Source organism: Propithecus coquereli, unplaced genomic scaffold, assembly GCF_000956105.1.
Source record: "Propithecus coquereli isolate 6110/MARCELLA unplaced genomic scaffold, Pcoq_1.0 Scaffold378, whole genome shotgun sequence".
NCBI classification, from domain to species: Eukaryota; Metazoa; Chordata; class Mammalia; order Primates; family Indriidae; genus Propithecus; species Propithecus coquereli.
Genome location: NW_012149485.1, coordinates 1,304,870 through 1,320,713, shown reverse-complemented (window position 1 = coordinate 1,320,713; position 15,844 = coordinate 1,304,870). Strand labels below are relative to the sequence as shown.

General features: G+C 38.7%; 1 protein-coding gene across 1 annotated transcript in view; it reads right to left on the bottom strand.

Moving 5' to 3' along the window:
• CHD6 (chromodomain helicase DNA binding protein 6) overlaps nt 1–15,844 on the bottom strand; it is a 155,956-nt gene that overhangs the window by 78,668 nt on the left and 61,444 nt on the right. Inside the window, exons 8-13 of the mRNA XM_012652065.1 lie at nt 11,374–11,460; nt 11,059–11,193; nt 6,622–6,743; nt 3,462–3,705; nt 1,745–1,921; nt 981–1,124 (exon numbers count right to left, since the gene is read on the bottom strand). Of these exons, the coding sequence (XP_012507519.1) occupies nt 981–1,124; nt 1,745–1,921; nt 3,462–3,705; nt 6,622–6,743; nt 11,059–11,193; nt 11,374–11,460 (909 nt within the window). The remainder of the gene's footprint in view (nt 1–980; nt 1,125–1,744; nt 1,922–3,461; nt 3,706–6,621; nt 6,744–11,058; nt 11,194–11,373; nt 11,461–15,844) is intronic.

Here is a 15,844-nt window from a genome sequence, read left to right as displayed (position 1 = left end):
TAATTATGTCACTCCTGCAATAAAGCCTTGCATAGTTTTCTGTTACCTCCCGAATTATTCAACCTACCTTTCACAATCTTCCCACAATACAATCCTAAAGCTCTCTGGCCTCATACTCCCTAATTCATCTACCTTCTTTTCAGCTCAAACAGATGATTCCCCACTGCTAAGTTCCATGGCTCTGATTATACTGGTTTCTTCCTATGCAAAGTGGTCACTACCTCTTTTCTCTACACCTGTGAAAACTTACCCATCCCTCAAAATGCATTTTCAAACTGTACTCTCTCCCTGAAGTCTTTCCTGATTCTCAAACAGATGTGATGTATCTCTCCTTTAAAGTTCTCAACTCTATTATTGTTCCTCTTATGGCACTGAAATTTGTCTGGCTTGCTTCTGTAATCCCTAGTAGAGTATTCTACTCACAGTAGACAGATATTTATTAATATTGGTTGTTTTGAATCAGCTTTAAATCTAACAAACTAGACTTGGGACTGGACCCTTGAAAACTCAGGAAATTCAGTTGATCTGGACAAAGCTGGACTTATCAACCACTCTAGGTATGTGACTGCCTTGTATTGTATTGTACTCAAGAAGATGGACCTGGGAACAAGTTGCAGATTATGTAGGAGGAAGGAGGAAGGAGGAAGGATGAGGGAAGCAGAAGAAAGCACCATGTTCCCAAGGCCAGAGCTATAAGCAAAATCATGAAACATACAAGTGAGATCAGTGAAGTAGGAGGCCTGATACACCAACACAAGATATTTTGGGTGCTGACTCATCTATCCTTTTGAACAATAAGAACTGTTAATAATCAGCTTATCCTCCCCAACACAAACAAGTGCATAAGATAAAGGGGATTAGTAATGCTCATTTTACCAGGGATGCTAGAACTTGCTAAGTCCTGTCCCATGGTGACCTGCTCTTTCTTTGATGAATGTAACCATCACATTGTCTCCTCAATCCGTTAGGCCTCTAATTACCTGCTCCTCTGTTTTCAGATCTCCAAACTCCTCTAAGAAAGCAGTCTCTGAAGGAAACTGTGATGGCTCCAGAAAATTTAGCAAACTGAAGAGCTCCTCCACAGAGTTCTGCAAGGGTGTTCCTGTGAGAAGCACTTTATGTTCCTGCACAAATTAAAAACACATGATGAACAGTGTTGAGCCATCAAAACGGTATATTTTAGCGGGGAAAATTAACCCAGGGCATTTTGTGCTCAATTTGGGGCAATTCTGTTCTGCTTTAATGAAAAGATAGTGTGCCAACACTTCATAGGGTTACAGTCAATAAATGATCAACCTTCCTTTCACATCACTGATTCCAGCAGCAATTTCATGTTAATTAAAGCAACCATTCATTCACTAAATATTACTGAGTGCCTACTCACCACATACTGGGCACTGTGCCGAAACAGTAATGTTAAAAGGCCATCATCTTTGGTAACAGTTCATTCAGGGATCCAGAAACAAGTCAAGACACCTTACCTTTCCAAGTCACAAATTTCATGCTATTTAAGAGTCCTCTAAGGCCCTTTCGAAATTAATCTTTGGAAAAGGCCAAATTGTTGACCCAGTTTGTGATAAAAAAAAATAATTTATTCCTGTACTATCATGGCTATAGAGGGCAAAAAGAAAATCTAGAGTAAAAGGACTATGTACAAGTAAGCGACATGCAAAATGGCTATAGGTGCTTCTTCTAAACTGAATGGAAGGAACCTCTCTTTACGTAAAGAGCTGCTGACTCTCACCAGGGCCATGAGCTTTAGACCCTCCAGAAGTTTGCAGTTCCTATTCTTTAATCTGTGGGCTTCATCAATTATCACACAGCTCCAGTGAATCTTCTTCAGCTCTGGGCAGTCTGCCAGGATCATCTCAAATGTTGTGATGACAACATGGAACTTGAAGACTCCTGAAAGGGGGTTTCCCTGAGGATGACACAACCGAAGTCAACACTTTACACCACGGCTATAGAATTCTGCTAATGGATTACCTGCTGGGTTAGAAGAGGAAGCACTATAAATACTAACACTTAGGTGAGAAGCCAACAAGTACTGCTATTCCTCATGTGAGAAAAGAGAGAATATAAGAATGAACCAGCTATTTAGACAAGAGAGAGACCTCACAACATCAATTAACAGAAGCAAAGCAGCATTTGCCCTTATGAAGGTGAGAAGGATGAGCAATAAGAAAGATACAGCTAGGGAGCTTTTTATTTTTTAATTGCCATAGGAGAGCAGATGGGTGTTGGTTCACGCATTCTCAGCCAAGAGTGGGTCTAAACCATGCCTAGCTTGAATGCCCAAAGAAATCCTCTGCTACTTTTCAGATTTAATAAATTTCACCTTGTAACTTGGGTTCTCTACCATAGATTCAAAGTAATGATCCTGATTCAGCGGGGACAAGGGCAACCAGGCAGGACACAGCTTTGTTTTTCAGCCTGTCTTGGTGCTGCCATCGCATTTCAGTAGCAGAGCTGCATGATGTTAGACACATCTTAAATTTCTTCCAAGTGTCTCTTTCTGCTGTCTATGAAACCTCTAGGGAGAGCACAGGCTTTCCTCTGATTGAAGTAATTTCATTTTTACCTTGCTTAATTATAAAAACCAGTGCCCAGGACACACACACACATACAAAGTGACTGCCCTTAACAAAAGCTTTTTTAAAAAGTTCTGTTGTGCTTTTAACTTTTTTTTTGTTTTTTTAGGAGACAGAGTCTCGCTTTGTCACCCCAGCTAGAGTGTGGTGGCATCAACATAGCTCACCGCAACCTCAAACTCCTGGGCTTAAGCAATCCTTCTGCCTCAGCCTCTTGAGTAGCTAAGACTACAGGTGGGCACCACTGCATACAGCTAATTTTTCTATTTTTAGTAGAGGTGGGGTCTCGCTCTTGCTCATGCTGGTCTGGAACTCCTGACCTCAAGCGATCCTCCCACCTTGGACTTCCAGTGCTAGTGCTTTTAACAACTTGAAACTTGTTTTCTCTTTCTCCTTCCCTGTGGAACCTGTTAACCTCCTCTCTAAATTTCCTAGCTGGGAATCCATTCTCTGTACACAAATTTTTCTACTCACTTTCTTCACAGAGCACATAACAATTTAGATAAAATCTTCTGCATATAAAAGTAATTTTATAAGCCAACCAATAAGCCACATTTTCAGTGTCCTAAAAAAGGCCTCTGGTATATCTCAGAGAGTTTGGAAAGCAAGCCCTACAATCCTATGTTTTACCATAAATTATTTCAATTTATGTAAACTAAATTAATTTAATTAATGATTAATTAACTAAAATTATTTTTGTTTATTTTAAACTACTAGGGAGGAACAAAAAGTCAGCCTCAACAAACACGATTTTACAAAGTCAGTCAACAGTAACTCAAGATAGCAGGCAATAAAATCCAAGAAGATCAGTGGCAGAAAGGCTGTTCTGAGCTCAGGCAGTCCCTGGTCTTTGTGATTCGTGAGGCTCACCTGTGCGTCTCTGTACACCATTTCATACTGCTGAATCATCTGCCTGCTGATCTGGCTGCCGTGGTACACAATGGCATTCATCTCCGTCCAAGTCCTGAACTCCCGCTCCCAGTTAGTGATGGTGGAGAGAGGGGCAATGATGAGAAAAGGGCCGTGGATTCCCCTGAGGAATATTTCTGAAAGGAATGTGATGGACTGGATGGTTTTTCCTAGGCCCATCTCGTCAGCCAAAATACAGTTTTTTCTGCAGAGTGTGAGAAATATAGTAATTCATTATCAATACAGAAAAGTTGTAGAGGTCGGTTATAACTAAAAAAGATGTTTCAGAAGTACACTGTTACCTGTAATATCACCAGTGAAAGCTTTATCATCATTTTACAGAGATTAAACTGAAGCTGGTTTTTATTATTATCATCATTCATACCCTGCCTACTTTCAAAAAGGAACTACATTAACTTGGGATAAAATATAGTTATGTGCCACCTAATGACAGGGACATGTTCTGAGAAATGTGTCATCAAGCAATTTCATCATTTTGCAAATATCTGAGTGTACTTACACAAACCTAGATTATATAGCCTACTCCATACCTAGGCTATATAGTATAGCCTATTGGTCCTAGGCTACAAACCTGTATAGCATGTTACTATACTGAATATTGTAGGCAATTGTAACACAATGGTAAATATTTGTGTATCTAAATGTATCTAAACATAGAAAAGGTACAGTAAAAATAGGGTTTAAAAGAAAAAAAAAGGGTACACCTGTAGAGGCCACATATGGAGGTTGTAGGACTGGTAGTTGCTCTGGGTGAGTCAGTGAGTGAGTGGTGAGTGAATGTGAAGGCCTAGGACATTACTATACAACACTTTAGACTTTATAAACACTGAACACTTACACTACACTAAATTTACTTTAAAATATTTTCATATCTTCGGCCAGGTGTGGTGGCTCATGCCTGTAATCCTAGCATTCTAGGAGGCCGAGGCTGGTGGATCGCTCAAGGTCAGGAGTTTGAGACCAGCCTGAGCAAGGGCGAGACCTCGTCTCTACTAAAAAATAGAAAGAAATGATCTGGACAACTAAAAATATATATATAGGCCGGGCACGGTGGCTCACGCCTGTAATCCTAGCACTCTGGGAGGCCGAGGTGGACGGATTGTTTGAGCTCAGGAGTTCGAGACCAGCCTGAGCAAGAGCGAGACCCTGTCTCTACTAAAATTAGGAAGAAATTATCTGGACAACTAAAAATATGTAGAAAAAATTAGCCGGGCATGGTGGCGCATGCCTGTAGTCCCAGCTACGATCGCTTGAGCCCAGGAGTTTGAGGTTGCTGTGAGCTAGGCTGATGCCATGGCACTCTAGCCTGAGCAACAGAGCAAACTCTGTCTCAAAAAAGAAAAAAAAAATTTCATGTCTTCAATAATTAACCTTAGCTTACTGTAATTTTTTTACTTTATAAATTAACATTTATTAACATTTTAAAATTTATTCTTCTGTAATAACACTTAGCTTAAAACACAAATACACTGAACACCTATATAAAAATATCTTCTTTATATTCCAATTCTGTAAGCCTTTTTCTATTTTCAAAATTTTTTGTTTTGCTTCTTAAACTTTTTTGTTAAAAACTAAGACACAAACGCACACATTAGCCTAGGCATATACAGGGTCAGGAACATCAACATCACTCTCTTCCACCTCTACATCTTGTTGCGTTAGGTCTTCAGGGGCCATAACATGTGGAGCTGTCATCACCTATGATGACAATGGCTTCTTCTGGAATATCTCCCGAAGAATCTACTTGAGGCTGTTTTTACGGTTAACTTTTTTTTTAATAAGTAGAAGGAATACACTCTAAAATAACAATCAAAAGTACAGTATAGTAAATGCACAACTAGTAACAGTCATTTATTACCATTATCAAGTATCATGTACTGTACACGACTGCATGTGCTAGATTTTTATACAACTGGCAGCACAGGTTTGTTTACACCAGCATCGCCACAAATCTGTGAGTAACACGTTGCACTACAATGTTATAACAGCTACAATGTCTCTAGGAGACAGAAATTTTACAGCTCCCTTATAATCTACTGGACCACCATTGATATGTGGTCTGTGATTGATTGAAATATCATTAAGTGGTGCATTATGGTGTATGAAGTAAGTGCATTCAAATATAAACTAAAAATACTAAAAATTAAAATAATATTAAGACAAGGAGAAAAAAATATACCCCAAACCTAAGCCAGTTTCTATAACTGGCAAATTTCCTGGAAGCCATGGTAAAAATTAAAAAAAGGGTAAGTTCCATGATTTCCATTGTCTTTTGCATGTTATCAAAGGACAAACTTTTAACCCACATGATAAATTCTGTTATGAGTCAAAACGTTGATCTCTTCTGTTGATCCTGAACCACAGACTGCACACCAGAGCTGTGGCCCTGGTCTGGTCTCGCTCCCTCACTGTTTGGGTAGGCAACCCAAGGCCTGGGCATGTAGGGTGAGCTGTGCTTGCGTGAATCAATGAATAAGTGGCAGAGATTACACTAAAAGACAGTTCTCCAGAGTCCCATGTCTGTGTGTTTTGCATTACAACATGATATCTTAAAAAAGATATCAGTACATTCTAGAATGTTCATAAAATCTCAACCCATCTTTCTCCAATTTCACCTCATTCAGTTACTTGTGGAACCAGATCACAGAGAGTTCAAAACTGAGTGTTATAGTAAAAGTCTAGTACATCCACGGCTTACAAACGAGTATCAGAATGGGGGCTAGAACTCAGATCCATTCCCTTTTAGAGATTTTTTTCTTTTTGCTAAAGACTATAAGATATAAAACAGCTTTAAAGGATTTTGTTGGGTTTTGTTTCATCTACGTTGAGTCTAACCTTTTGGTTATACAGGCCAAAAAAAAAAAAAAAAAAAGCACAAAGTCAATGATGTCTAAAGATCATTCCTTTTGGTTGAAGAAATACTTGATATAAAAATAAAATAAGTCTTGGAATGACTAACATGCAAAGATTATCACCCTAAATCGATGGCTATGCTGTTCTCTCTCACCAGTCTGCTACTGCCACTCAAAAATTTTATAGGGTAAAGCAACAAACAATAAACCTCTAGGTACAAATATTTGGACTGGTTCTGGTTCCTCACCTGTTATACCAGTTAAAAAGAAGCCAGTTCATCCCCTCCAGCTGGTACTCCCGGAGCTGGTTACTGTTCTTATACTCCCGAGATTTCTCGAGTTTCTGCCAGGAGTCTGAGGCAGGCCGCTCCTAGGGAGGAAAGCAGAGAGCACAATACATAGAGAATAATATTTTAGCAGCATAATATGGATAATAATGAAGAAGGTGGTAAATCTCAAATGCTGCTCTAATGCTAGTTTCAATCCGCAGTTATTGTTTTCTGAGTAATGCGCAGGCCCTATATTTTTCAGATTTCACTAGATTAATCTAAGAATAATTCTACAAAATTTATAAATAATTAAGAAGAGAAACAGATCTACCTAAAATCTTGATAAAGGTTATACTATTTTACTTAGACTCTTAGATGTCACTCACATTTACACTTTAATTTCCCCCATAGGCTAATATAAGGATTTTTGGTTTCAATAAGCAGAATTTCTTTCTGTTATTTCTTTGTGCCTAGAGTAACAGCTCAGGAAAGTACAGTGGGTCAAATATTTTGTTGGTTAGTCTGTCTCTAAAGTTAGCACATAAAGCAAAAAATTTGTATAATCAAAGCTGCAAACTCCTTATAATCCCATTAAACAAAATAGAGGCTATCTTATTACTTTATTTTCCCATGTAAAACACCAGTATCTAAAAACAATCATCCCTTGGTATACTTGGGGGATTAGTTCCAGGACACTCTCCCATCCCCACTGCACATACCAAAATTCATGCATACTCATTCTTACAGTCAGCCACGCAGAACCCACATGTGTGAAAAAGTCAGCCCTCCATATACACAGGTTTCAGGTCCTGTGAGTACTATATTTTCAGTCCACTTTCGGTTGAAAACATCTGCATGTAAGTGGACTCGTGCAGCTCAAAACCGTGTTGTTCAAGGTCAACTGTAATTCATCTTTTCTCTACTGATATATAATGTCACATTTAACATATGCTAAGTTCCAATATATCCATGGAGCTATATCTGGATTCTGCTTTCTGTTCCACTGGTTTGTTTGTCTATTACAGTGATAAAACTTTTTAACTACTGTAGCTATATATCTGGTGGGGAATTATGTTTCAAACATGTCTTAGCTATTCTATCTTATTTACTACTTTGAATAACTTTAGAATCAATTTGTCAAAGTTCTCTTAAAATCCCACTGGAATTTCAATTAGAATTACACAGAATTATTAATTTAGGGAAAATTTAAATTTTTCTGTATTGAGCCTTCCCATCCAACATGGGTTTTAAAAATGGGTTTTTGTTTATTTAGGTTATTATTTGAACATAGACTTGGTTATTTTGCTAAGCTCCTAAAACTGAGCTCCTAAAATGACACTTTAAAAGGTTTTAAACATTTTTTAGTTATGCCTGCAGTTATAGATGAGAATATCAACATTAAAGCTTTTCTAAACAGCAATTTTAGTCTTTGGTAGTTCTACTTTTGGTTACTACAATAAAGTTTACACACCTGAAATATGTTGTTAACTAAAATTAAGCCATTTACACGTGCGATTTAATAAAATATCCCCAATTATATCACTCATAGTTGGAGATAAATGTAAACTGTCCATGGCTTGCAAAAAACACATGACAACTTACTTTCAAAATTACTGCAACTGCACTTAGACTAAGCACTTTGAAATGGGAGCCTGTTGAACATTATTATTAGCACACAATTACAGGCATTTTTAGAAATAAAGAAGGAAAGAATACATTATGCCAAAAAAATTTTTTAAAAGAAAGGGCTTTTAAGCAAAGATAATTCTATATAAATTTTCCTGCTCTGTTCCCTTAAAGAAATTATCTTCTTCTTAGCAAACAGGAACCATTTAGCCTGGATCCTTGAAGTTCAAGCAATCCATTCCATCAGGCATTCTTCCTTACTAGATACTATGGAGAGACTTTCTGGAAGCTTCTTTAGCTCTACTGACTCAAGCGGCTCACTCTCGGCATTGTAGATAGTATATAGAAGAATTTCACTGTAGATTTCCACTTTGCTTCCTTGGAAGTGCTCTCGATGTAGAGGCATCACTCTCTAATCTAGTTACTCCACCGAGTTTTCCTTCTTTCCCCAGTGCTAAAGGTTTTAGTTTTATATCATCTACTGGCCAGAAATTTCAGCCATCTAAGCCTAAGACTGGAAATGAGCTAGAAGTTTCAGATGCCTAGTCTGGTGGGCTCCTAAGTGGTATAGATTACAGGATATAAACTACCCCAGGGCTCCACAACTTTCAGTGGCTACTTAGTTAATTTAAAAGGGGGGGGACTGATTCCTGTCATCTCCAATAGGGTCTCACTTAGTAAAAGACTGCTTCTTGCCCTTTACTGACACTCTTGTTTCTTCCTTTCTTGAAATTCCATATTTTACCTACAAGTAACCCATTTTCACCGAAGGGATTTTAGGTACAGAATGGCCTATTCATCAAGACCGGTAAGGCCATCTCTAAGCTTCAAAATTCTGATAAGACACCATAAAAAAACAGTTATTCGGGTGAAATACCTATTTCAGCCCTTTTCTTAAAATGTAACAAGACAGCATTAACTATATCATTAGCCACCATTTCAATTTAGAATTTTTGAGACAAAATTTCAAAATGTGCATTTTAAATGAGAATAAATTTAAAAAGAAGGACAAGTGTAAAATGATACTATGGTTCATTGAGGATGACTGCATCACAACAAGCAAAGAAATGAAGGAAATGAGAAGTCACATGAAAATACCTGAGAATTCATATTCTTGCCAAATGCAGTCAGTTTGAAGAACCAAGTGGGAGTTGAGCTGAGAGAGAATGGGTGAGAATCTTGATTGCTTCTAGATGGTAACTGACAATTAGCTTCAGAATGAAATTCTTTCTATTCTCTGCTCCCATACTGGTCTCTGCATTGCACCACATGCTACAGTTTGCCTGGTGCTGTATTTGTCTATGTACTCACATGCTTCTTCTCTTCTATTAGACTATGAGCTCCTGAGGGCAGGGCCTGTTAGGTGCCTTGTTTCTTATTATATCTCACACAAGAATCAACTTATAGCAGATGCTTAATAAATGACTAACAAATAGAATGAAAAACAAAAAACAGCGTATACATAGGAGAGGGTTGAAAGAGGAATTAATAATCGATCATGGAGACAAAAAACCATAAACTATGTAAGTTTCTAATCTCAGTTCTGCATCTCAAGATACGGCTCTTTTACCTTTCATATGCCAAAAAACCCTAAAACAAACAAACAAAAAAACCCAGAAACAAAACACTGCTCTTGAATGGACTTTGATAGGGATCTAAGTCAATGTTGAGGTCTAGTCTTCTGAGTCCAAACTTTCCAGTGATGTAAAATCAACAAATAATACTAATAAGGAACTAGATAATAGTTTTTCATATAAAAACGATAATTTTTTTTTTAAAAAACAGAAACTGATCATTTCAGCCTATAATCATACATTTTAACAACTGATCTTCTCTCCAAGTTAGTTACACTTTAACAAAGCCCTGATCCCACCTCTTCCTCCTTTTAATTATTGACACTATATATGACTATTTCTTAGGCACCCTAGGGCAACGGTCCCCAAACTTTTTGGCACCAAGGACCAGTTTGACAGAAGACAAATTTTCCACAGCCCCTGGGGGAGAGGGGCAGAGCTCAGGCAGTGATGTGAGCAATGGGGAAGGGAGCGGCTGTAAATACAGATGAAGTTTCGCTTGCTCTCTCACTTGACCTTCACTCACCTCCTGCTGTGAGCGTTCCCTGCCCCACCAAGTTTCATGGAAGACTATCTTTCCATGGAAGGGGGAGGGAGGGGTGGTGATTTGCAGCCCCATCCCCAACAGGCCACAGACTGGGTGTTGGGGGCTGCAGCCCTAGGGCATTTTTGCAGTTGCGTGGTAATAATCCAGGATCAGAAAAACAAACAGATTCAACAAATGTATAGTGAAAACTTATGCTCTCTCTGCGAGGTCCCAGGGATCTACAGATAAAGGACAATTCTTCCACTGAAGAATATTCCAGTTGAGTGAAGAAGGATAAAGCAAAGAGGTCACTGATGGAGCAAGAGAGAAGAAATAGGAAATAGGAAAGACATCATCTATCTACAGAGCTACTTTCACATGCCAGGCATTTCTTATACATTCTATCTTATGGACTCCACACAACAGCCACACACCAAGAAATCTAAGCCCATATCCAAGCTTCTTAAATGCTGCATACATCAAATAAAGCTGGGACCTAAAGCTGACTGGGGTGCAGGCAAAGTGTGATCTGGGGAGGAAAACATCCTGAGCTACAGGTTAGATGAGGGGAGTGATAAAGGTAAAAAAACACTGCAGAAACCACTTAGGAAGACAGTGGACTTCTGTAACTGCAAAGTTCATAAAATTACATGTTCCAAGAGGTGTCAGACAGAGATACAAATACTTTACCACATGCTTAATTTCAGGAAGAACTTGAAGAGATTCAAATTCTTTAACTTTTGCAGGATCCACGTCTTCCTCTAGCTCCCATGTGCTTTCTTCGTATGGCAGTGAGCACCACTTCACCAGGTAATGTGTCACTTCCTGGTGGGAAACAAGAGAGAAAACTTAATGTTCTTTCGGAATCAATCGTACTCTGCGAACCTCTGAAAAACCACCCTACATGACAACACATAAATACCACTAAAACATAGGCTACATGTTAACAAAACAAACAAATGTGTAGAAAGAAGGGAAGATGCTTTAGGAGAGGCAAACACCTACCTCCCCTGTTTCTGCATCCTTGGTATGGGCCACCTCCAAGATGCGATCAACTTCTACATAGTCTGGATTGAACAAGTCTTCATCAGGCTAACACAGACAGAAGAGAACAGTTAAGAAGTGTGAACCCTTCCCTAAAATCCAACAACCAGGGTTTCACCTTTAAGTGACCCCATCTCTGGGCTCTATCAGCAAGCACAGAAAGAAAGGGTTTGTTTGAGAATAAAAGTCACTTCACAGACATTTCTTCATTGCCCCCAAATCCTGCTCTCCATGACTAAATTCAAAGGATCCAACCATCTTAGAGGCTGCACCACGGCCAGGTAATACTTCCCTGTTGGGCATCACAGGAGTGAACAATAATCAGCACAAGAAGGGTTCTCTTCCTACTGCTCCTTGTTCCTGGTAGCCCTTAGCAACTAGGAATTAGTTTCTTTTTCTTCTTAAGAATAGCAACAGCCAACATTGGAAGGGGACATGGGGCAAGTTTCCTGGGTAATAATAATGTTCTATTTCCTGATCTAGGTGGTAGTTACACAAGTGTGTTTATTTTGTAAAAATTCACTGAGATGTTGACTTAGGATTTGCTTACTACTCTTTATGCACTTTACTCTTTAAAAAAAGTTTACTTATAAAACAACAATAAGCAATGTCTAGAGTAGTGCTAAGTGCATTCATTTAAGTCTCAAAACTATCATATGGGGGAGATGCAACAATTACTTTACATATGAGGAAACTGACTCGGAGAGGTTAGGTAATATGACCAAGTCACAAAGCTACCTAAACTGGAACATTCATCCAGGTCTTTATGACCCAGAAGTCCTTCTCCAGGACTGCTGGAATGTTCTTACTTCCTCTTAGGCTGGAAGGCACTTTAGGGGCTATGTAGTTTCATTGTCTAATCAATACAAAAATACTTTTTATGGCAACCCTGGCGAGCCCACCCTCAGATTAAATTATTCCTGTTAAGAAATTTACCACCTTCTAATATCTGATCCACTCTTAAAACAACTTTATCTCTCTCTACCTGTTTAGTAGTCGTATCATGCTCTTTATCATTATTATTACTAAATTATAGCCTAACTTCCTTCGCTGTAACTGTCACTAATTGGTGTGAACTGCTTCCCTACAGCAGCAGTAGGTAATTTGATTCTTTCCTGTGTATCTCAATGATACAGAGAGCTATTATTTTTGGAATAGTGACTATGAGCCAGGCACCATGCTAAGCATTTCTGTAAGCATTGTGTCATTTATTGTTCACAATAGCCAAGATACAGAAACAACGTAAGTTTCATCAAGAGATGAATGGATAAAGAAAGTGGGGTGTATACATACATACAACAGATTATTCAGCCTTAAAAAAGGAAATTCTGTCATTTGCAACAACATGGATGAACCTGGAGGACATTATACTAAGTAAAATAAGCCAGACACAGAAAGACGAATATTGCAGGATCTCACTTATATGTGGAATCTAAAATAATCAAACTCACAGAAGCAGAGAGTAAAATGTTGGCTGCCAAAGGTGAAGGGGAGGGGTAAATGGGGAGATATTAGTCAAAGGATTCAAAATTTTAGATAAACAGGATAAGTAAGTTCTGGAGATATAATGTACAGCATGGTGACAACAGTTAAAAATACTGTATTGTATATTTGAAATTTGCTAAGAGGATATATCTTAGGAGCTCTTACTCTAAGGAAAAAAAGAAAGAAAACGGTAACTATGTGAGGTGATAGACATGCTAATTAGCATGACTATAATGATCATTTCACTATGTATACATACACGAAAACCTCAAGTTATATACCTTAAATAGATACAATCTTTGTCAATTATACATCTATAAAGCTAAAAACAGTAACAGTGCTGTTACCTGATCCTCCCAGGGATTCTGTAAAGTAGATTCTGAGTCCTACTGTACACACATGAGGACACTGAGTGTGAAGGAGCTTATGCAAGTGACCCAAGGCCACCCAGCTGAGAGTGAGGGTGAGGGTGAGGGTGAAGGGCAGTTTGGCTCTCACATGGTTAGGTCCACTCTCCACCTCTGCTCTCGATCACCCTGCTATGCCTCTGCCCCCGGCCACTGTTAGTCTTCCCTCAGGTTTCACAAAGTCCCTCAATGAATCCTGGCACCCAAATGCACGTAACACTTAGGGATGAAATGAATGTAACAGCAGGATTGTTTTGTTGGTGCAGTCTAGGATTAGTGTTACTTTTTAAACAGCCACACTGTATTCTTGGCACACAGAAAATTTGTAGGTAATTAAACTGGCAATATCTTTTCTTTTAGAACTGCTATCCAGTCATTTTCCTCACTTCAAAATTGTAAAGATTCTTAAAAGACCAATGTAGGACATTATATTTATTCCCACATTTTATGCATTCAAGCCTGTCCAGGTAAACCTGGACTTTGTGTCATTTATTCTAATATGGTTAGAAAGGATTTAGTCAGAAGGGTTCTGCCTCTGTGCTGCGTGGGAACTTGCAGCCTCTAGAGGCTGAGTCTCCTTCGCATGTGCCTTGGCTGCCTCATAAAGCAGCTGGAAATAATGGATATGAAGATGCTCTACTCGAAACTGAGTTACTATTTAGACCATATTATTTATCCAAGTTACTAATAAAAATGTTGAATAGGTCAAGACCAAAGGCAGTGCTATAGGCAATGCTCCCCATTACTACCTTCTCAAATGTCTTCCCTTCCCACGAGAATAGGAACTCTTGTTACATTATGTCTATACACCCTAACACAGTTTCTCTTCTCTATTCCTAACCAAGGAAAAATCACTCCCTTGGAAATCTATCAGAGAACACACACACAGGTTGTGCAGGCTACGTTAAGCGGTTTGGACTTTATTCCAAGAAAACGGTAAGTGCCAAAGGGCCTGAAGCCGGGGAACGCTATAAGGCAAACCCTCCTCCCTTACCTGGGGGCAGCCAAATAATTACTGAGCACTGACCCTGTGCCTAGTCTCAGTGATAGAAATAGGAGGACGACAGGGGCTCTGCCTCACAGGGCTTAAATGGAAGAAAAAGACACGTAAACAAGTCACTATGCTGCAAATACTTGCTAAAATGAAGATGTGCCTAAAATGTTCCAAGAAGTATGGAGAGTATCCAATGGGGCTTCGAGAATGGTTCCTCCAATTCTAATTGTCACCTTGCTTTCTCCAGCTATTAGAGGAACACTGCCATGAAAACAGTTCTCGTGGGCTTTAAAACAATCACAGAGAGGGCTGGGGCCAAACTTTAAAGCTAAACAGGATGTATCTCCAACTGGGATAAGAAGAATGTTTACTGACATCGTCCTAAAACAATTTTTTATGACTAGAGGAAAAGGCGTACGATATGGATAATCTGGCACCTGTGTGTAGTGATTCACTATAACTTGATGGTATCTGAGTAAACACTTAGGATCTAGCACTAATGACTTCACATTTTAAAAGTAATTTTTATTGCTTCTTTTCGTCAAAAGTTATCTGTATAAAACTGAAAACTACATGTTAAAAAAAAGAAGAAAACAGAATTTACCACAATTTTTATCAACTATACAGTATACCATTCTATGGGATGTATCATAAATAAACAAATGCCTGTTACCTAATAGTCTATTTTCAATTTTTCACCATAATAAACAACACTTTATCATAGCAAGTCTTCATGTAAAGACTTGATAATTTTGTTAAAATAAATGACAGAATGAGAATTTCTGGGACAAAGGAAATGTAAATTTGGAGACGTTTGATGCCTCTTGCCATACTGTTCTTGTAAGAGGTCATGCCAAGTTATGCTCCCACTCAGTGATGTACAGAATGTCAATTCCCTACACCCTCTCCAGCAATGGAAAATGCCTGTTCTTAAAACCTTCAAATATTTGAGAAGTAAAAACTAGGAGACTTCCATTTGAATTTGCACTTCTTTGAATACTGTGATTGACTATATTTTTGTATGGTCAATGGCCAATTTTTCCTTCCTTCTTTTTTGTTTTTTGTTGTTTTAAGACAGAGTCTCGCTCTGCTGCCCGGGCTAGCGTGCTGTGGCGTGAGCTTGGTTCATAGCAACCTCAAATTCCTGGGCTCAAGCAATCCTCCTGCCTCAGCCTCCTGAGTAGCTAGGACTACAGGTGCATGCCACCACGCCTGGCTAATTTTTTCTATTTTTAGTAGAGATGGGGTCTCGTTCTTGCTCAGGCTGGTCTTGAACTCCTGAGCTCAAGTGATCCTCCTGCGTAGGCCTCCCAGAGTGCTAGGACTATAGGCGTGAGCCACCACGCCTGGCCAATTTTTCCTTCTTTCTGAATTCCCTGTTAATCCGTCCATTTCTATTTAGGGTTTTATATTTTTCTTATTAAGTTATAAGGGCATTTCTTTTCATTAAAGCTATCTGTCACATGTATGTATGTAACTTATGTGTGTACATGCGCAATATAAATAGAAAGGCTCCTATATTGTATAAGAACATATGCCATATAAG